Consider the following 23,765-nt stretch of genomic DNA (forward strand, 5'->3'; position numbering starts at 1 on the left):
TCCCACCACACCATCGCGCAAACTGGCAAACAACATTACATAATGCCTCACTTTCACTTTTGAATATCCTCAAAGAACACTGCGAAGAGCAAATCGAAACTTTTAACCACAGACTTAGGAACATAACCCTGACACCAGATGAGAAGAGAGATTTAGAACATTACGGCGAAAAACAATCTAGAAAATTGGTTCAAAAACAAAGGAAAAAAGCAAATTTTAATCAAAAAACAACCTTCCAGCCAAACAGCCACCACACCCAGACAAGAGGGACCTCGAGCTTAGAAGGACCAGACAGAAAGGAAATTTCCACAGAACTAAACCGCTCCAATGTTATAGACATTCCTAAAACATTAAGTCAAAAAGAAATAGCCGTACTCAGCAAGGGCTTAAACTTTTGCCCCACGAACAACACAATAAATGAATTCGAGCTTCACAAGGACCTCTCAGAATTCTCCCGACGAATGCGTATCCGACACTTTTTTGCAGACACACCAGACACCGGGACGACACCACTTAGAGCCCAATCCACTTGGACTCCCGAACCAGAACAAGCCATAGAACTTGACATATACCTTAAAACTATCACTAAAGAAATCATAAGCCAATCCAAGACATCTAAGCGACCTAAAAACATAACTGCGTCGGAGAGTCATATCATTTCAAATCTGAGCTGCCGGAATGACATTGTTATTAAGGAAGCAGATAAGGGTGGAAGTATAGTTATTTGGCCAATAGAAAAATACAAGCACGAGGCTTACAGACAACTAAACAACCCAGAACATTACCGCAAACTAGATAACGATCCGACATTGTCCTATACAGTGACAATTACCAACAGGCTGAAATCACTTTTGGCTGATGAATTGATAACACCATCAGAATACAAATTTCTTAAACCAAGCAACAAAACTGCCGGACGTTTTTACCTCCTTCCGAAAATTCATAAAATTCCATCCGCTGAACTATACACTGCTATTATCCCAGGCCGTCCGATAGTATCAAACAACAACACCCCGACAGAGAACATCTCCACATTCCTTAACCACTACCTTGGTAACTTGCCGAAAACACTTCCGTCATTTGTACAAGATACGCCCCACCTGCTGAGAATTATAGAAGACATTAATACTAAAGGCACACTACCCCACAACACAATTCTCGCAACACTAGACGTCACGGCGCTGTACACCAACATTCCAATCCCTGATGGTTTATCTTCGATAAAACAAACGCTGTCTAAACACAGTGCACAACACTCTACTGAAGTTTACCTGTCTCTCCTTGAATTAGTTCTCACACATAACTACTTCGAATTTGAAGAGAGTTACTACCTACAGATACATGGTACAAGCATGGGTACGCCTTTTGCACCAACCTACGCGAACATATTTATGGGGATTCTAGAAACAGATTTCCTATCGCGCTGCACTACCAAGCCCCACACATACCTACGATACATAGACGACATACTCATAATATGGGGACAGGGCCAAGACAGTCTAGATAAATATGTATCCTTTCTAAATTCTGTTCACCCAACAATAAAATTCACATCAGAATCCTCAACTGAGCGCATAAACTTTCTGGACACAACAATATACATTGACAATGGTGAACTAAAGACAACGCTGTATAGGAAACCTTTCGACAAACAACAGTACCTAGAATATACCAGCCACCATCCCAGACATTGCAAACAAGGCATCTTTAAAGGCCAAGCCACACGACTACGTCGCATTTGCGTTGAAAACCAAGACTACATAGATAGACTCGATCACCTTAAAGAAACGCTATCAAACAGGAACCACCCAAACAGTGACCTTCAAACAGCTTACATCGCTGCAACCAAACTTGATCGAGCCGAGGTCCTCAAGCCCCGCCCGAAGATCACAAGAACAACAACGCCTCTTCTTACTACTAAATTCTCAAACGCACTCCCAAACGTGAATAACATCCTAAGTAAATACTACCCGATTCTCACCAGCAACCAGAAACTTAAGAAGATTTTTCCCGACCCTCCCAGAGTAGCCTACAGACGCAACACTAATTTTAAAGATGTTCTTGTGCACGCCAAACTACAGAAAAAGAAGAAGTTGGGAACCAATCCCTGTGGTCGCCCCAGGTGCTCTACATGCAAACACATTCAATCCACTACTACAGTAAAAAGTACAGCGTCGAATTACACACACAAAGTAACTTCGGCTTTCACCTGCACATCAAGCAATGTAGTCTACTGTCTAGAATGCGCCGCTTGTAGCAAACAATACATAGGTGAGACCGGACAACAAATCAATACAAGACTCAATGGTCACCGCGCGTACACAAAACACAATTTACCCAAAGCAGTAGCCAGCCACTTTAATGAACATGGACATATGTTTGACAAAGCAAGGCTCTATATACTACAAACAAATTTCCGTTCCCCTCGCGAAAGGAAGTACACGGAATCATACCTCATACACAAGTTTAATTGCCTACACCCGACAGGAATTAATTTGGCACGCGGCAACTTAGAATCTTTAAAAGCTGTAACTTAAATCTGAAACTCTCATATCATCAACCAATACACAAAACACATTAGGCCACCAGCCAACTTTAATTCTTAACCTCACCTACTCTTTCATTTCGGAGGAAAAAGGGGGAGAGGGGGAGAGAGGAGGAAGGGAAAAAGAAAAAAAAATTTCCTGCCTACTACTCAATTTAATGTACTCTTTCAGGATTTTACGTCTATACCAAGTGTACTACGATCCCCTTCTTCCATGTACACTTGCCCGCGCCCGCTTCTGCACGCGTCGCCCTCCTGTTTGCTATACCGATTTCGCCCCCCCCCCCTTCCCCCTTACCCCTTTTTTAGTCTTTTTTTTTTGAAACCCCCTCGACAACACATTCCGAAGTCAATATGCCTTCTTCGGCGCCTCAACCATCGCCTTCTGGATGCCGCCGTAACGACACCTACGTTAAGCGCGTGGGGCAGTGCCCCTTGAAAGACCATGCCGCTGCCTTTCAGTCACCCCACCATTGCACCGCAGACTCCCCGTCGCCACCTTAACTATTTCAAAATTACTCGACCTATTGCTTGACCGGCCGTTCTAATGCCTCAAAAACATGCCGCCAACGACTCCCCCGGATTACCTCCTAACCCTTCGCATCCCCAACACGCTCCCAAGCCCCCGTATTTCTTAAAGATTTCATTTTTCTCTTTCTTTTTCTTTCACCCCCCCCTTTGTTGTGTCTTGGTACGGCCCTGGCACCCCCCTGCTTTTTTTTTCCTTCTTTTCCCCTTTTTTCTGCTTCTATTTCTTTTCTTTCCTCCCCGCGTGCCCACTCTCACGCTCTTGTCCCTTCGTCTTGAGAATGAGGCTCACAGACGTCGGACAGCAGCGCCTGTTCCCTCTTGTAATCTCTCTCTTTAAAACCAGCCGCCAGCGACAACACCCGCACGTGACGTCACTGCACTAACCCTTTAAAACTAACACGCCGAGGATGACGAGGCCGCCTTTGACGAAGATAGGTCCACCTATCGAAACGTTGGCCAGCCTGTCTGAGGTACTTCAACCCTGTTTTAAAAAAGTTTATACCACAGTGTGCCATTCCATCTGCCAGCCCCTTTCTTGTTTTTGGACTATTTTATATATAGTTAGTTGGGGCAGGAGAAGTATCGCCAATACTGTACATTCCGGTGGCTATCTATCTATCTATCTATCTATCTATCTATCTATCTATCTATCTATCTATCTATCTATCTATCTATCTATCTATCTATCTATCTATCTATCTATCTATCTATCTATCTATCTATCTATCTATCTATCTATCTATCTATCTATCTATCTATCTATCTATCTATCTATCTATCTATCTATCTATCTATCTATCTATCTATCTATCTATCTATCTATCTATCTATCTATCTATCTATCTATCTATCTATCTATCTATCTATCTATCTATCTATCTATCTATCTATCTATAGTATCTATGTAGGATACACCAAGCCGTCATACATACATAACAGAAGGATTTACTATATAACTTCCACAGTTTTTAATGTATTTATTTATTTGAAATTCTGCTAGCCCCGACGACAATACAGATGCATACATATTTTAATTACTTAGAATATACTTTTATGGATATTTCTAGATATTGGGGAGGTTACGACAACATAGACAGAGAGAGAGAGAAAGAGAGAAACGAAGGGGGAAAGGTAGGGAGGTTAACCGTGGACGTGACCGGTTGGCGATTTAATATTTCGCGAGGATTCTTTACACGCCGAAAAAAATCGTCGTGCAGCATGTAAATACGTTGCCACAAAAAAATTGGATCAGTGATTTCTGCACTCCCTCTACAACTCAACGAAACGCACTTGGCCCCAAAGTAAGCACTAAAATTTTGCATAATTGATCGTAGAGAGTTAACTAATTAAACGGAATATAAAACTATACTCTAAGGAGTGCCACATGACGGCAAACCATATGCCATTGGTGTCATTAAACTGCGCCTAACCGCTCTTTATTAAAATCCTTGGTTCAAGTAGTGAAACACCCTGTATGTGATGTGGTGCGAAAAGAATTTTGAGAGGAGTAATGGTGCCAGTGCTAACGTTCACAAATGCACTTTTGTGCTTAAAATCAGCCGCCTTGTAATTGGAATTGGGGGCCCATGGTAAAACCATAATAGAAACAGCGTAGGCTGAAATGCGTTGGACCTTTCATGAAGTCAGACAAGCTAAGACCAAAATTTAGTTTTTAAGAAAGACTCATGAACATGGGTGAAAATAACTGGGTGACTAAAGCGCACAAATATCGGTCTCTCAAGAAATAGGAGGCGAAATGGAAGAAGCGGTCAAGAAAGGTGGCAGCCAAGTACGGGGAAAGTGTAAATGGAGAAGCCGGAGTAATGAAGAAACAGAGACGGTAAATTGGGTGCAAGCGGATGAAAACAAGAAAACACCTATGAATGCTATAAATACGGCAGAAGAGCAACCAAGTGCGAAAATCTGTACGATGACACAAAGGGCAATGCCTGGTTATGTGAGGCCCGACCTGGGAGCCTTCGGACAAAAACATACCGGAGCAATCATTCACAGCGAGATGAGACAAGTGACCACTGCAGCAAATAGTCCGAAAATACCTTGGTGCGCCGTATCGGATGGCAAAATATTTCAATAAGGGTAACAGGGAACGTGGACCTTCTAGAAGCGCCGGAATCCAAAGCGGATGGAAGCAATAACTGGTCAGCAGTCGAGATAAGGAACGTACGTTTAGATTATTGGTGAAAAGAGGAGGGAAAAGATTGATAGAACCAGAGTCGTTGCACGCATATAACTAACCGTACAGTATAGAGACATAGGTTTTAATGGAGAGAAAAGACCGAAAAGAGATGGGCGAGAATGCTAGACTATTATGTACGCATATAATAATAATAATAATAATAATAATAATAATAATAATAATAATAATAATAATAATAATAATAATAATAATAATACCTTTATTCATAAAAACAAGTGGTACAAAGTGCCAAGGGATTAGGCTTACTAGGAGTGATTAGGAGTGCCAAGGCATTAGTGCCGATTACTAGGGGCGTACAAATAGTGATTTTCGAGAACCAATCGAATATGAATCGAATAGTGCCAAAAAGCGAATTGAATCGAATATTGAATAGCTTTCAAGTAATGAACAATCGTTATCACAATTAATGTAAAACGTTGTTCACATCCTGGTATTCTAAAATGCACGGGGGGGGGCGGGGGGGAGGGTGGAGTTATTCTGTAAGAGTCCACCATGGACTGTCCATTTCGGCCGCTGCTGATTGGATGCAGCTGTACGAGTGAGGAGGAGACGAGCGGCCCCAGCCAATCAGCAGCGGCCGAAATGGACAGTCCACTAGGTGGACTCTTACTGAATAACCCCCCCCCCATCTTGGACTCTTCAGAGAATGCGAATGATCACTGTGCAATGAATAAATTATGGCTACCTAAGCGGCGTTGCCTGCTCCACTATGCAAGTTGTAATTTATGCTTATACTACGCGCAGGGGGGGGGGGGTGAAAACCTACCGCACTTTTGCTCCAATACTTTGCTTAATTGGGCGCAGTTAAAGTTTTGCAACATTAGAGAAATATTTGTCAATATATTCGCATTTATGAATAGTGACTATTCGATTCGAAGACAGAATCGAAGAGGACACTGCTCGATTCGTTGTTCTGAAGTTTCGAATATTCGCAGGCCCCCTAACGATTACCCTGAGCAAGCTATCTCACAGTCCCCGGCCCGTTCCGAAGTGAATGCCAATGATGATGATGATTACGATAGTTTCTACAATCATCATCATCACCATAGTTAATATAATCACACCTCCCCCTTTTGATTACCTGAAGTAAGCTATCTCGCCGTCGCTGCCCCATTTTGAAATGGACGCCAATGATGATGATGATTTCTATAAACATCATCATCACCAGCATCATTAGTATCATCGTCATCCAACGTTTGCGTTTCACACGCAGGAAGGAAACTAAGGAGAGGCCCTACCCCCTCCGCGCGCTAGGAGAAAAGTGTGGCGGAAATGACGTAGTAGGTTCTCATTTTTTTGCTGTTTTTTTATTTTTTTTGCTGTATGGCCACGCCTTTTGGGTCACAATGGCGGCGTTGTTCTGATTTTGAGCGCTCACACGTGTTGCTCTGGTAGGTTTCGTGCCGTGGCAAAGGCGCTGTGTGGGCGGGTTTGCGTTAGTCACCGTGTCTTCTTGCGCTGTGTTACCTGCACCGTGCTCTGCCGGATGTGGCGCGAGCGCTCCGCGCGCGAAACCACGCGCAGCGCGGCGTGGTTTCGCGAAAGATGTAAACAGGAGAGAAGGGTGGCACAAAAGGCGGAGCATCGCCATGAGCAACGCCAACTTCCGGCTTCACTTTTGCTTCACAATGAGTGACGTCAGGGCCTCTCCTTAGTTTCCTTCCTCCGTGGCGTTTCCTGTAAACCGGTACTCCAAAAATTGGAGGACGCTTAAGCTTGGCCTTCAAAAGTGGAACGCGACAGCGTTCCCGTCGACCCGCCAAGGGGTGTAAGACAGCGGGCTATGGCGCAGCGACTACGCGCCCGGCATCGGACGCGGTGAGCGTCGAGCAGCGCCGCGTTCGGCGCGACAACGAAATGTGCGCCTGAGCAAGCGACGGACGCCGGAGTCTTAGAAACAGCTCGTTTCTAAGGCAACACCGCATTCACCAGAGACGCTTTTGTACCGCTTTGAAGCATCGAGCTCGTGGCTGAGTGGTAGCGCCTCCGTCTCACACTCCGGAGACCCTGGTTCGATGAAGTGCCTGCAGGTATTTATCGCTCACGGCCAACGCCGACGACGCCGACGCCGACACCGACGCCGACGACACCGGCTTTTCTGCGACACGAGCTCCTTAACGCTGTCGCGTTAAAAAGGGCAGTGCGTTTATAGACAAGCCAAAGCTCCCTACTAGACGAAGAAACGCGCAACTCTCTCGTGGCATTACCGGGATCCTGTTGGCCGTCGGCGGGCGACCGCTGCGGCTTGAAGCGCTCCCCGCAGACCTGCACGACGGGCGGCGGCGTCTTGGGCGGCGGAGTCGCGTCCGCGGTGCAGTCCAACGACGGGAAGTAGTCGGCCCTGAGGTCCTCCAGCTCGCGCGCCGTGGTCGACATCGGCGACTCTTGGAACGGTATGGGCATCGGGGTCAGGGAAGCGTGCAGGAACTTCTGCACGACTCCGGGACTCCAGATCTGACGCCGGGCCCTGGGTGAACCGGGGGACACGTCCGATTCGGACCCTAGCTGGAGCTTGACGAACGGCTGGAAGAAAAGAGAAAGCGTGGGCGCACGCGTTACTGGACGATGCACATACGGGTTTCTTCAATAGTGCCATATATGCTTCGAATGAGTGAGTGAGTGAAAAACTTTATTAGCTCTAGATTTGCTGGTCTTCTGCGGTCTTCAGATGGCTTCGTCCATCTTCTAGCACAACGGTCGGTTGCCCTTAGCCCATGGCTCCGCTTGATGCTGCTGCCAGTTGTGCTCGCCGAATCAGACCTTCTTGGTCGACCTGGCGATCGCTGGAGAGCACTCCCTCCCATTGCTCCGGACTCGGGTTTGGTATAATGGGTACGACGGCTATCTTCTGGCATGCCCACGTGTGATACAGCGTGCGTGTTTCGTGGTACCAGGGGCATTTGTCATTGTATTGTGTGGGATACATTTTGCTGAGTACGTTTAGGTTTGGGTATGAGCCCGTTTGTATAGCTTCCTCCACGCGACAGAGTCCTCTCTGCTAAGGGAGTTGTGTGGTGGTGGATATCGCTTTCTGCAGCCCTTGTAGTAATTTAGTATCGCCGAATAGTCTTGGGGTTCGGTCCCCTCGAGGTCGCCTACGTTGGATGCTCGGTAATAAGTGTACCCTCGAGCTATCCTGTCCGCCTCTTGGTTCCCTGCCATGCCTGTGTGTCCCGGCGTCCATACTATCATATGCCTAATTGGTTCTTTTGGTTGTCGTTGTGTTATGCGGTCTCCGGAGCGGAGTATGCAGAGCGCTCCGTAGCCGTTTGTGAGTCTGTAAGGATTGTTAGAGACCGTTTAGACCGATATCCCTCCGCTGCCGCTAGAGCGATGGCCGCTTCTTCAGCCTCGACTATCGTAGAGCCTTGTAGTGATGCGCTGGTGATCTCGCGTCGGTTCGAATCAATCACCCTTGCTACTGCGTTGCTGTTGCTCTGCTTCGAAACATGATTTCAGACTCCGGGTGTGCTCCGGAATTGGCATTTTGGACAATGCCAATCAAACTGTATAGCTGGAACTTACATAACTTAGCCGTTTTCAGCACTTCAGGGGAACAGAAAAAACCGCGGAAAGACAGAAAAATGCCAGCATGGTCCTGAAGAAAAATAAAATTGAGAGGTTTGACGAAATCCAATCCCATCCCCAAAGAGTATAGGCTTAGGCTGGTTGGTATTACATAGTTACACTGGAAGCATAGCGCGGAACGGACGAGCGACAAAGACTAGACAGGACAAACGCTTCTGCTGTCTAGTCTTTGTCGATCGTCCTTCCCGCGCTATGCTTCCAGTGTAACCCATCCCACGGCCCATACAATCCATCCGTCCGTTCATCAACCCATCCATGTATCCGTCTAGGCAACCATCGAGCCACCCGACGATGGTGCCGCTTACTCGCCTGGTACAGGAAGCACTGCACCAGGTCGGCAAACTGCGCGGGCAGGTAGGCGAGCACGGCGTTGAGGGCCCGCTCCGCGGGGTAGCCGCACGAATAGACGCACTGAGGCCTGACGTCGGTGACGGCGAGGCAGGTGCACTTCGCCAGCTCGTCGGGCGGCCCCGTGTACCAGCGGGTGGTGTAGCAGTTCCACAGGGTGCGGACCGCGTTCACGTAGCTCAGCGAGTAGTCGTCGAACACGTCGCGGCTCACGCAGCTCACCGCCTCCTTGACGGCGATGCCAGCCGAGTGGAGCTGGCTCAGGGGAGTCCTGCAGATACACGCGCGTCAGGTCGTTCGTGAGAGCAAGTTTGACCGATTCGAATTGAACGCGTTGCTGCTCGCGTTAAAAAAAGAAAGCAAGATACTCCCTCAAAAGCTAGTGATGGATCTATAACAAAACACGGAACGTGGAGATGGCAGTTCAAGGCAGCACATTCGACGATGATAGAGAAGTGAAAAAAGAAGCAAAATTTAATCAGCTAATGTAGCATTAAGAAAGAACGCTTTACAACGAGTTTTGATGAGCAGTTGACCAATGGGCCAAACTAAACCGCTCGTATGCACCTATAGTCATTGGGTTATATTCTGAGAACAAGTTTCCTTGGTACTATTCACTGTGTTAAAATCAACGATCCGCTTGAAGGCGTATATTTGCTACCTTTAGGATGTTTCGCTAGCGATTGTTGTTTAACTGGGTAATTCCGTACTAGACAGCCGTTAACCAGCATACAGGGTGACCATATTTAAATGTCGCGGAATTTTTAAAAATCGCCTGTTGCAGATAACATAATTCTAGTCCTTGAGCTGGATTATTAGAGAGGCGGACATCACTTTCTTGATAAATCGAAACAAATACTAAACTAATAAACAACAATTACTGATTATCTTTTGAAATAATTACTTCACGGCACATATTGCAATTTACGAAGTGTATAGCCGGAGAGCTTGAAAGACGTATTCACTTGTAATACATTTCCAGAATGACGCCAGTTTGGAAATTCGCGCCATGAAACTTGCCGCAATAATGCACTGTTGTTACACTTACTTTTTCAAGAAAACGCTCTCTTATACATAGAAGCAGAAAAGTAACTAGAACGCTTATGCATTTCGTCTATATATCTCGAAACTGGTGCCATCCCGGAAATGCATTTCAAGTGGATATGTCTAGCAAGCGGTCCGGCTACAATTCTTGAATTGCAATATGTGCCGGAATGTATCTAATTCGGAAGTTAATTAGTAAGGTTGTGTTAATTAATTCAATATAAGTTTTGATGTCTTGTGTTAGTAATGTCCGCCTCTTCTGGTAATTCAGCTCAAGGACAAGAATTAAGTTATCTGTAGCGGCGTCGGAGACCTTCCGTGCAGCCTTGACCATGGGAGAGGGCGACGGGAAAAGAGGAGGCCCGCCCTTTCCGATCGCTACAACGCCGTCTACCACACTTTTTAGACGCGCTAAATCACTCGCGCGACAGCAGTTTTAAAGCGAAAGCTTTACTGGCCGCGAACTTGCGATTTCGCCGTTGCGGTGCTCCGAGGAGGCACATGATGTCACAACGCGTGCCTCGCCGCGGATATTTCTCTCTCGCTCGCTCCCTAGTCACTACTGCGCATGCGCCACTAGTAGCATCGAGCCACAGGTGTTCCGCCGCTGCGCAGCGCCGCGCCTTTCCGCCGCCGCCGTTAGGTATGACGTCACACGCGTTCCTCGTCGTTGCTCTCGCCTCTGCTCGCTTCGCCAACTGCGTCGCATGCCTGATAACATGTGGGAGGATTGAAAAGGAGAGCTCGCGTGCGCCCCAGCCACAGTTGAGGCGGCAGTATGGACGGCGGCAATTCTGATAAGCAGGAGGAGGCCCGGAATCGACATCGGAACGAGATGAAGAGGAAACGAATCGCCCAGGAAACAGACGAACAGCGCGCCGAACGACTGGCTAAACGCCGCAACATAGCTAGACAACCAGACTAACCTGGACTTGCAATGAAGATTAACCAAGGCTAACCATGCAATGCCTTAGCTTTCGCTACGTATATCCTGGCATAGCCGAGCTAAGCCACTGCCAATTTTTTCAGTTCGTCCTGCCATTCTGGCGTCTATTCTTAATATGCTGAACAAAACTGAATTTTTTTTTCTGAATAGCATCAGGCTGCCCCATTCCTAAAGGAATAAAAGGTGGCGGCCGCCGATCGCTCAAACACTCGCTACTCGCACCTGCCTTTCCGCATACGTCTTACGTGTCTATGTTGATTATACATTAATTTCATGTAATTTCCACAAGAAGCGCGCGGAATACCTGTACAATCATTCGATTGAGTAAGGAACGTTTCAGTAGAGATGTTACTATAGATTACGCTCAGCAAGCACTGACCCATCAATATTTGCTAGGCAAATGCTTTCTGAGAATGACTATAAGTACTACATGCCGCGATGGCGCACGAAAACCGAAGGTAACGTTCAAAGTTAAAGGTATTCAAAGGCGATAGACTCGAGTGATTATTCCCAACAGTGCATCATTGTCAAGTCATTTTGTGCGTGTCTACATCGGACGCGTCGAAGTAGACGAACGAAATCCTTTCCGACACAGCGCCAGAAACGAGCAGGAACCGCATGCTGCATTTGTCGCGAAGGAAAACGAGACGTGGCGGCCATGGTGTAGAGGCGGCGGCAAGCCATGCAGCAAGGCAATGGCGCCAAAGCAAAATGGGTGAAGCTTTGTTAACGGCGCGATGTTGGAATGGCGACCTCTCGCGAGTGACGTCACGGCAGGGACGCCGCTCCCTCCGGCTCGCTCGGCTGCCGCGTGCGCTCGTTCCCTTCGTGCGTGTGTGGGGTATCGGCGGCTGGAGCCGTTCCTGTTCAAGGATATGTCAGCTCCTTTCGGCTCCCATGCTTGAACTGAAGTTTCATCTTCAAAACCGCTGAGTCGAGAAAACTTGCGGCTTGGATATCGCAAGCTAGGTAGCATTGAAGGGGTCTATAGTGGTTTTCAGATGCAGATATGCGCCGTGCCTGCCCATTAATGTTACGTAAAAAGAATGCCTTCAAATTCAATGCGCGAAGTTGTGTATGGTGCTCGGCTAAACACTAACATTCCCTTAGTACTTAGATATGAGGTACATTGCATTTTTCATGGAAGAAAAGTCTTTGTATTTCGTGTCGACATTATAAATCTGTGTTAAGAGGACACTGCCCAGCGAAGCTCTCATCATGGTTCTTATTAGTCTGCTGAGATGTTCTAGTCAAATATGGCTGCTTTATTAATTCGTAAAAGGAAGACTTAGGCGTGTTTTATATTAAAAAATTTGCTACTATACTTTCACCGTTCTCTGAAACAGGCACCCGAAAACCCATTGCTCATGGCGGTTAACACGACGGCGGGTCATGTAAATGCTTCACGAATACCGTTGCAGCAATCATCTGAAAGAAAATTTCGTGATTAAGATCGAGAGCCAATGAACTGGCGCTTGTATATCGCATCATAGTGGCCTTCATAGTGGCTCTCAGAGACCTTTATCGACAATATGGCATATCCCTCACGCAACGGAAGCAGGCGACTGTCGTTATAGGGCAAGGCACGCATGGTTCGCGAAACACCATCAGTTCACTATAACTTTGAATTGAAACCGTGGCGTACTTATTACAGCGCCAACTGCAATGCCAAATGTATACTCGAAGCACTACAACATACCATAGGCTGCCTTGAAAATGAAAATTTACACATGCACTTTCGGCCTCACCATGTCTCGAACTTGCGTTGTTTAATTATTCACATTGAGAACTATTCGTGTCGTCAAAACATCAAAAAGAACCTCGCATACCAGCCTCATAAGGACGACACCACAAGCCTCACATTAATTCAATTGAGCTTTGACCTCCATCACGGAATAATGTCCCATACTACTTATAAATGAAGCTTCGGCTTCTTTCTGCCTGTAGCCATCCGGTCCAAAAGGCATATTTCGCTAAACATTTGAGCCGAGCAGCCTGTGTCAGTTCGCCAAACAGATTCGTCATGTCGGTTACTCAAGCAACAAGCACCCGTAAACAGCTCAAACGATCGAGTTGAACGTATCGCACAGAAAATGGAATAAATATTGTTACATTTTTTCCGTGTGCTGTAAGCAGCTGTAAGCCTCAATTAGCTTTATTTCAAATTACCGCCACTTAATATTACCCGGTGAAGAACGGCCAAATATTGAGAAGCAGTTAAAGAAGCAGCGTGACAAGTCCTCGTATTACTGTCGAGCGATACTGTGAAGAAATTCAAAAATTCGTTATTATATCATGAACGTTGTGAGCAAACACGTTTTAGCGAGTTATAATCAAGGTAAATGTTGTAGAAGTCACAGATAGCCAGCATTTCTGAGATGCTTGTTGCATCACGTCCGGTATGATATCTGAACTGGATTCTTACGTGCCTAGTTTTTTGTGCTTATGATTTCATTATTCACGTGAGCTACAGCTACGAAATGCAGATCCGCGCATTAAAAACCCGCAGTGGGCTGGTCTGAGCTACTTCAGCTAGCACTGTAGCATTAACTTTGAGAAATATATTGTCGTCAAGGAAATATGCTCTTTGAATAAATTTTCGCGAACGAAGATGTCGTAAAAATATATTTGAGACGACCGTCATAAGCGTACAAGCATAGGGTGCGAGAGCGAGCAAACGGAAACACTGCAGGAGGTCGGCGGGACCCCGCACAAACTGCAGCAGACGACAGGCGCGAATCCGCACCATGGCGTCACGCGAGCGGCGCTCGCAGCGCCCCTGTAGGTTGTTCTCTGGGGGCTAATAACGGCCGCAATCCTGCCTGCCTGGCAGCGAATTTACGCACACTTGGCAACGAACCCCTCTAGCCTGGCCATGCCAAGCCTCAGCTACTTATGATCCTTTACTGCAGATGGCGGTAGTTGTCTGGTCGGTCGATGAGTCCGGCGCATCCGGCGTGCGAGGCAGCGCCCGATGAAGTCGGGTACGTCACGCCGGAGGCGCTAAGATCGCTTAAATTTTACCGTGCTCTTTAAACGTGACCCGCAGCAGCGCGGCGATCAGTTGTGGCCGCAGCGCTAGCGATCGTGGGCGGGGCGAGTGAGCGCTTCTTTGCCGAAGGCGCAAACGCAACACGTCAGCTTCAGTGAACGCAAACACCATGTTGCTGGCTAGCTAAGCTAGTGCGCGATGCACCCTGATCCAGCTGTTCAAGAGTGTGATAGCATATGTTCTATTACCGCGCCAGCCACACTAGACTGTAGAACACCCGCCGTGGTTGCTCAGTGGCTATGGTGTTGGGCTGCTGAGCACGAGGTCGCGAGATCGAATCCCGACCACGGCGGCCGCATTTCGATAAGGGCGAAATGCGAAAACACCCGTGTGCTTAGATTTAGGTGCACGTTAAAGAACCCCAGGTGGTCAAAATTTCCGGAGTCCTCCACTACGGCGTGCCTCATAATCAGAAAGTGGTTTTGGCACGTAAAACCCCAAATATTATAATTATTATTAGACTGTAAAACGTCCCATTTTCGCCGACGTAGCTTAAGTGCGCCACGCATGGATCGCGTCCACGTGAAGACGTACTATACCGCTCCTTGAGCTTGGCCACCCCAGCGCGCTCTTCTCCTAGTGGAAGCAGAACGCACCAGGGCCCTGCTGTTAAACGTAGGCAACCAGATATTGAAGACCGGCTGGACTTGGTGAATACGTCGCTATAAAAGGACATCGCAGGCACGCAACAGCGTTGTCACAGCGCACGAAGCAGCTAACACTAACTCTGTGGCTAGTAGACGTGCGGGACCTGTTCGCTGACGCAGCAGAACGCAATACAAGCAACCAAAGCACACAGCACGGGAGCGGGTTCTCCACATTCTTCACTCTACGTCACTTCCGGCGGGCCATAATGACAGCGTTTTTTTTTAGTTTCGGTATTAAAAAACATCGATTTTTGCGAGCTATTTGTCACGCGTTGACCTATATTTCAAGCGTAAGATCTTGCACATGGGATACTGCATGTCTAAGTTATCTGAAACTGGGATTTTTACGCGGTGAAATATTTCATTGCAGTTGCTCTTCAAGAATGTTTATTTGACCAGGCCCACGGGTAAAACATAAACCCCATGCTAGCGATTTTGTGCGCGACAGCGACAAGCGATGCGATGGAGATGGCTGTCGCGTTCGCTCGTCGCCTACAAGTCGTACCCCATGCGAGCGACGATATTGAGCGACGTCTCCCCGCTATTTCCGTCATAAGGGCAGCAATATGCGAGCCGAAACTGGCGTGATGCGTGCTTTATTAATTTAGGTTGGCGTATTTTACTGTAAAATCAGCATAAAATATTTATAAGAGTCTTGCAGAAGGTTCTTGTCCTTGCACATATAAAAATTCAATCGTTTGCTCGTTCCGTGCGACAATCGATAGTGTTTGAGGGATGTACATCCAGTTCCGGTTTCGCGTTATTGGCTAGTCGCTCATAGCACTTCCGGGTGACGAGCCACAAATTCTAGATTTGCAGAACCGAGCGATCGAGCGACAAGACCGAGCGATCTGTTCAAGCGACGGCCCGTTTTGTCGCTCGAAGCCGTCGCTCGTCGCCGTCGCGCGCAAGATCGCTCTCATGGGGTTTAGCCTCAATTTGTTAATAACTTGAAGTTTAGGTAAATCCAAGTACTGAATAAGCTACGACAGAACCAGCATTGATGGCTCACACAGGCACTATCGCCGTATTTACATGTACTATATCTTTGTCACCCATATCGGTCGTGAATTATGACGCACTACCAATGAAAGTTTTAAATTTGCAAAACTTTATTCCTATCCCCTGCAGACCTAACTGAAAGGTATCGAAGGTGGTAGGATGATCTCTGGTGAACTTACTATTGAGTACTCACACTGATGGAATAATTAACCATTGATTTAGTGAATACTCATCCACGAATACCCTAATCGTCTCCTGCTTATATTCACTGCTAGCCAGTTAATCCTCCCACCTTATCCACTCTCGACATGCCACGCCTATAGCCTGAGGAGCCCGTGTGGCGCGGAATAGGTTCTGCCCAGTCCTGAATAAATTGTAAAGGACTTTTTTTTCTCTCTCTGACGATCGGCAAAGTGGAAAATACGCAGTTACCCAAGTGGGAGTGAAAGAGGTGAAATACGGAGAAACATACATACCGAAAACAAAGTGAAGTTCTCAAAGAACGCTCATCGCATGAAAACAAGTCAGGTATACATAAATGAGCTAACTGCAACTGAATGGGTTATATCGGCACGCGCACGTTGCTTCGTATTGCGAGGCTGTACCGACATTGTGAAACTTTTGTGCGTTCAGATGTATGCTACGCTTCATGGCAACCTCGGCCGAGGCGCGTACCTGTAGTTCAGCCATACGGGTTCGACGAGGACGACTTGAACCCCGAACTTTGCCATTTCTCGACGGAGGCAGTCGGCGAAAGATATGAGCGCGGCGTTGACGATGCTGTGGACTCCCGCTCCAGGAATTGCAACTCGTCCTGCAAGGGTGTGACGAGTGGGGATGGCCCGGACGGGTTGGGATGAGCGACCGAGATTATAAATAACGCCAACTAAACGCTTCGATTGCATAGGAAAACAGACTGGTCAAAACGTTAGCTACAGTCTCTTTCATCTGCGTGACCGTGAATTATTTCCTATAGCTTTCCCACAGAAGAAAAGCGAAGTACTACGTGATGCCTTCGGTTAAAAGGGTCTCTCATATCGGCCGCCTCTGCCATGGGTGGCGTTGGCAAACACTCCCAAGGCTACATCTAGTACGCCTACATAGATACCCGAGAAAGTGGACGACATAGTACGGCCGTCCCGTGTACCTGAATTTATAAAGTACCTCATGCGTAATGCGATATGTGCGCGCTGGGCTCTCACTTGCGGTAAGCTATCTTGTCGCCCATTTTCATTTCCCGTTACTTTATTATTTCTTTATTTCCACTAAACGTTATAAATAAGTTCCCCTATGATTTCTCTAGCGCGATCCTCTGTGTCTTCGTACGGTTGTTTCTAGAAAAAAGAAAAGGAGCACATCCGATCCCCTTATTCCTCTCGCAAATTCTACACCATGTTTATCATTATATGGGCAGCACCTCGCTATATATGCATACTTGTTTCGTAACATTATTTTTATGAGAAGAGGATTTAATGTAAACTGCACTTACTGTCGATCAAATGTCTCATAAATTTTGTTTGCTCGCTGCAATTTTCGAAAATTCCGAGGCATCATTACGTAAGAACACAAAACCTGCTTCGCACAGCTTTGGTGGTTGAATAGTATATCTGTCTCACATATATGGCATAATTAAAAAGAGAGCATACATTCACATAAACATATGCGGCCTGTAGTATCCATACAATTAAAAAATAATAGTTTATACGCAGACGCGGACGTGAAAAAAGGTGCGTTCATTATGCCCGAGCGGCGTTAATACGTTATATGATGTCGTGCCCAATAGCCTCGGGGTAGTATTAGGTAGAGGTACACAGGCTATGCTCTGTTGTGCATACCGGAAGATCCAGCGCAGACGACAACCCTTCCGCGAGTCTCACGTAGCATGGGCAAGAAGTGGTTGACCAGCCTCGCTGTGGACACTACAGTATGCTCGAAGGCGTGCAGAAGGTTACGCTCGTTGATCCACTCCAGCTCTCCGAGGTTGGTGGTGCCAACGTTGCAGACGAGCGCGTGAAGTGGCGTGTCTGAGAAAAGAAAGAGAGAAAAAATGGCCAGGCTTAGCTTGGTTAAGCCAAGAATGCGTAGCATATTGCGCGAGTTGGGGCCCAGCTTTTCCTCCGGCTGTCGTGACGTCACGTCACGTGGTTGCGCTAAAGGTCAATGGTGGCTGCCCGGCCGCGCCCCAGGGCTGAACTGAGTGATTGCAATATGCAACGCATAAAAATAGAAGCAACCTAATAACAAACATAGCAAACTTAAAAGAGAATAGACCCACATATGAGACGCGCAGCAATGAACAATGGCTAATACCCTCAATGGTGGCTGCCCGGCCGCGCCCAAGGGCTGAACTGAGTGATTGCAATATTCAACGCATAAAAAACAGAAATATGGCAGAAACCATCCGAGATGGTTGTCATAGTACGGCGAAAAGAATATGCATCCTACAGAAGTCTAACAACCACACTACAGCAAGGCTTCCGCAGTATACTGCTGACGCCGACAATGGTGTTCGATGATGGCAGCACAAGTCATCGTCGACATGTTTTCGTAGACGGCGTGAAAGTGTGACGACGACAACGGAATGAGGACAGAGCGGCAACACGATGGCATTACGACGGCAGCGGGTGCGCTTTCTTCCCCGCTCGTTTACACCATGGAGGCCGTGATACTCCTCCGACTATAGACCTTATCAGAGATGTTTAGCTTGTCCAGTAGTCGGCTAAACGCAGACGTCGGGGCGGAGGCGTAAACGGGAGCGGCCTGCATGGTGAAGCCACCTGATGGCGCAGAGCTCAAACAGACAAGAACAGCTCATATTGCAACAACCAAGTGTATTCTTCTTGGCTGCTGGTGTAAATTTTCGGTACTGGCGTAATCGTGTTGCTGCCAAATATATACACCCGCAGCAAAGTAAAATACACTTCGTTACTGCATTATTAGCTGTTTTTGTTTGTTTGAGTTCTGCTCGACCAGGTAACTGCACCATGCAGGCCGCTCCCGCTTACGCCTGCGCCCCGACGCCTCAACACACCGTCCGCTTGCGTTTACCCGAATAGGGGACAAGCTAAAGCTTTCTATTATCATGCAGATATCACGCACTGCGGTTAGCCAGCAGAGCGAAACGGTGTATCTCGACGAGGGACGTACATCGAACTCCCGCGACGAGGGACACGCATTGGACTTTCGAGACGAGAGATGCGGATCGGACTTCCGCGACGATCGCGCCTAGCAAGCCCCGGTGACGGAGAAATGCGTCACCACTAACCAGGGCGTTTGAACCTTCACATACGACAAAGGTATCTCGCGCTTTGTCTAGAAGATGGCTAGAAAGACCTAGAAGTTGGCGTGAACCTCGGGTAACCTGTTTGAGCGAGGGAACGTGCCTTTTGCATCGGCGCATTCGCATCAGTGCCTCTTCGCGAAGAGAGGAAGAGAGAAAGTCCGGCTCCTGACCACTAAGACGTACGAAACAGTCAAGAAAGCTATTGGCGTTAAAGAATTTGGCAGATCCGACGCGCTAGTTGGAATCAACGTTAGACGAATGTTGAGAAGCTGAGGTAAACGTGTCAATTAAATGAATACATACGCAAACACATACACAATGCATGCCATTTTAATACATTTGCACGTGCGAGCGCACCCCGAAGTAACTCTTCACGTCACTCTCCCATATCAGAAGGTTTGTGTAATTCGGTTTCGAGGCAACACAAGCGCGAACTCTTAGTGCTCCGCTTTGCGTTCTGCAGCACAGCGAATCTTAGCCTGGTGGGCCGAGCCGGCAAGTCGCTTCGCCGCGATAGCTACATATATATATATATATATATATATATATATATATATGTATATATACGCATCCTTACCGACGCAGTCAGGGTATATATATATGTACCCTGACTGCGTCGGTAAGGAGGCGTAGCGGTATTCTGTCTATTGCCCAGTAGCGTAGACTGTTGGGGCCAGTTGGTGCATCATGTCGTGTCGTTGAACGGAAATACGGTTGGGTAGAAACGGAGTAGGCAGGACATACGCTCACTTACAACTTAATTTTAATGAAAGGTTTTCCAGAGGGAGCCGAGGGCAGCACATGCGCATTCAAAAGGCTGATACAAACCTCAAGCATAATCACAGCGCCGGTCCTGTCCACTCCGTTTCTTACCACCCGTATTTCCGCTCAACGACACTACGCGTCTATGGTCACGCGATGATCCGTGGAAAGACCACTTAGTGACCGCGGGCTCACTCTTCTTGAAGAGTTGCTCGCAGATCTTCTGGTAGGCTTCGTTCATCAAGGTCTCGCTGGTCGGTTGCAACTCAATGACATCGACGTTGAAGCGTCTTATGCCCTTGGCCATCTCGCCGCCCGCGTCCTGGGTGCCGCACAGCACGTAGTAGCCGTCGCCAGACAGCTTGGACGCCGTCAGAAATCCGTGCTCACTGTCGCAGGCTGCGCAGCGGACGCGAAGGGCAGGATCACAACTTTCACTTCTCATGTCTCCTCAAAACAGATGCTACGTGTGTCAATGTCCACTGATGTATATCTACGCCTAATTTGATCTCTGCTTGCTTCTGCGGACACGCCTCTCCTTTCCTTTCGCCTTTCCTTTCTTTACGTTTTCTCACTGGAGCTTCGGAGGCCCACTTCTATAGTATTGGTGGTAAGGATAGTCAAGAAAAATTTGCTGAGTAGAAGCACCCGCAACGTTTTATCAGCAGAGGTGAAACCGGTGCTGGCCCCTACATCACCTCGAAGGCACGGCATTGTTAGGTTATGTCCGCTTACACATAAGTGCTTTGGCTCTGTAAATGTAAATTCTTGGAAAATTATAAAACAAAAGCAAGTTCTTCCCGACGAAACTATTTTCTTCAGTAGAGTATTGTATGGATGACGTTGCGTCCTATACAGTTTTCCAGGACGTTCAGGCTTCGACCAAAAATCGATAAAGCAACGATGCACGTCGACAAGTATCGGTATGACAAAGTCAAACATGTCATAGTAGTGGGAAGTGTAAGGAAATCGCTTTTCCGAGCTAATGTTTGATCATATGCCTGTCCTATACGGTAGTGATGGTCCGGCTTCTTCTTAGGGACTTCATTTCCACTAGAAAACTTCCCCGGTAGGTGGCAATATTACCCAGTCTTTTCTGCAGACCGCTATCGATATCTTTTGAGAGCCCGAGTACATAAAGAATGCCGTGCGACGAAGTTGGTCTCATTAATTGCTTTGGTCGACAAGAGACCGTATCGGCTGAGTCGCTAGCTGCTTGATTTTAAAAGGAGCCTATAGCTCAGTATGTTGATTAAAATTTTCTCACTCGCCACTGTACCGATTTTGATGAAGTTTTGCGGATTCGAATAGAAAGAAAAATGTAATACAATAACTATTTGAAGCTACCTTTTAATTTATACCGTAAATATGTTTAGAACAGTCCCTGAAAGTTGCACAATTTAGAAGAAGAGCTAAGTGCAACTCTAATCAAGATTTATTCTTAATAAATAGCAAATAGTAAAATAGTAATAGTCATAGTAATAATAATAGTAAATAGTAGAATAAGTAATAAAGAGCTAATCTTACAGCTGTGCAATGAAATAACGTAAAACTTTATCACAGTTCTGTAAACTGCGCTTATTATTAAATCGAAAGCACATAAGATTGACGTATCACAGATTCCTCTCAAAGATAACACTAATGTGTGGGTAAAAGTCTTGCAAAACGCACATAAATATTGCAGCGAATTCGCGTAATCTAGATTCACATATTAAATTTGTCCGATTAAGATGCTTCAATATGTGAAGCTTCGAGAAATACAACATGTTTCCCTTGCAAAGTTGAACGACTTGTAAATGTTGTGCTCCCATAGTCTGTAGAGAGTACCAATTTTCGGCAATTGTAGTGGAAATTTCAAGTCCAAACTCAAAATTGTGCTTGCTGCACTTTTTAAAATTTGACTTTCTTTCTCAAATGCAACCCAGTTCGTTCAAATTGGTCCACCGATTGTCTCATAGAAGCATTTCTGCGTTTAAATATATTTGAATAGGCGGTGGCGTTAAAGAGTCCCTGAAAAATATTTTCTAACAGATCATATAACGGCCTCACTATTATTGTACGTCACATGAATCTCATGCCCCCTATTTTTTTGAATCCTTGAACTACAAGTGGAGTTGTCGCGCCGACACATGATTTTATCTCTCTATTCGTCTCAGCTAGCGCGCTGGAAGCTACACAGCGGAGAATAGGGCAAAGCCTGGGCCATAAGTTGAGTGTCGCGGCGTCGAAATACGGCAAAAAGGCTCATCGCGGCACCTCGTGGAGACCGCGGTAGACTGCGCTACGGAGCACATATTAGCTCTGTGACGCAGCGCACCATTGCCATCTCACAGGACTGGCGCAGCGGACGCAGTTACGCGCAGAGCAAGATGAAATAACACCGCAGGCATAAATTTTTCATTTATTTAAGTCAAAATTAGCGGTTATCCATTACGGAGAACGTTCTCGTGATCACGAAATCAATCAATAGCGTTGGCCGGGCAACTGCTTTCGACCAGCTTTCGATGACGACATTGCGGATGAGATGGCACGGGTCTGTTGACTGCTTTTGACGCGACATGGTAAATTCCTTGCCGGATGCAGAGCAATAATATTTGGCTCACATCTTCCCAGGAGCCACGCCAGCACATCAGAAACGTTTTTTTTTACCCTATGTTGGAAAAGCGTTTCAGGGCCCATTGAAATGGCCTCATTCAAATATTGCCTCCGGGGCGCACTCTCGGTTCCCTCTCCCACAACATAGAACCCAGGACAAACTTCGTGACGTAAAGCGGAGGAAGTCATATTGAGGGCCGTACAGCCGTGCTCGGAGGCGGTCCGAAGGACTATGCGAGAAGTGCAGCGGAGGAAAATTTCGTGTGATGCCATCAGTTGCGGGCAACTTCCAGAGTAGGTATACTCCATCTGCAGGTTCTTCACTGCTATCAAACATCGGAGGTGCTAGTTTTTGTGCAAGTTCCTCGGCATCTCGAGCATGGCCATTGCATATCGCCATAAGCCCTGAGCTAAAGCTTCCTTTTAACGCCAAACCTTTTTAGTAGGTAGGTAGGTTCCTGTAGCGCCTCACTTTGGGCCTTCGCAATAAAAGTGGCAGTTTTTCAATTATTGCTAAGCATTGAGAGTGACAGCAAGGTGTAGCGTTACTATTTACTGTCACCATACCGTTTCTCGCAAGCTCCCCGGACATGTGGTGCTAACAATGCGCGGGCAAGACATGACACGGTGCGGCGCCGCACACGAGACGACTGCTTCTGCGAAGCAAGAACAGCGCCCCGGCAGCTACCAGGCGTCTCAGGACGCAGGCGTACGGGGGAAGGAGATTTCATGCGCACATGCTGAGCGTGCGTGCGCGAAGGCTGCCTACGATGGCGTGATGAGGAACGCCGCCAGCGGCCAAGCCTCGCGCATTGATGGTGCATGCGCGGCCTCCGAGATTGTGTCCCACGCCAGAGAACATGCGGCTGCAATCTCAGAGTCCATGCGTGCGCCAAATGAGCCCGACGTGAAACCGCCGGTGTTTACTGGCTCCAAACGAAAACGCATTAGCTTGTTTTACCTTGACTGCCTGTTTTACTCAGACCAGTGTGTGCATGCTACGTGGGAGGAATGCTAGCACATGTGGGTAGGACGCTCGTGCCAGTAGCGTAATGCAACAGCAGCGGAAGGCGGAATGCTGCCCAACTGCAGAACCAGTTTAGCGAAGCCTGATGGCACGTCCACTTGGCTTCGTAGTTTTTGTAGGCAAAAGAACTGCGCGTCATTCGCGCCACTATACAGACCTAATCCTTGACGTGCTGGT

General features: G+C 47.2%; 1 protein-coding gene across 1 annotated transcript in view; it reads right to left on the reverse strand.

Annotated features, from left to right (window-relative positions):
• The window catches only part of LOC135912230 (uncharacterized), a 45,243-nt gene that overhangs the window by 8,575 nt on the left and 12,903 nt on the right, over positions 1–23,765 (reverse strand). The window contains exons 3-7 of the mRNA XM_070526524.1: positions 20,162–20,365; positions 17,757–17,945; positions 16,597–16,735; positions 9,192–9,501; positions 7,502–7,817 (exon numbers count right to left, since the gene is read on the reverse strand). Of these exons, the coding sequence (XP_070382625.1) occupies positions 7,502–7,817; positions 9,192–9,501; positions 16,597–16,735; positions 17,757–17,945; positions 20,162–20,365 (1,158 nt within the window). The remainder of the gene's footprint in view (positions 1–7,501; positions 7,818–9,191; positions 9,502–16,596; positions 16,736–17,756; positions 17,946–20,161; positions 20,366–23,765) is intronic.

The sequence above is a fragment of the Dermacentor albipictus genome, chromosome 10, assembly GCF_038994185.2.
Source record: "Dermacentor albipictus isolate Rhodes 1998 colony chromosome 10, USDA_Dalb.pri_finalv2, whole genome shotgun sequence".
In the NCBI taxonomy this organism is placed as follows: Eukaryota; Metazoa; Arthropoda; class Arachnida; order Ixodida; family Ixodidae; genus Dermacentor; species Dermacentor albipictus.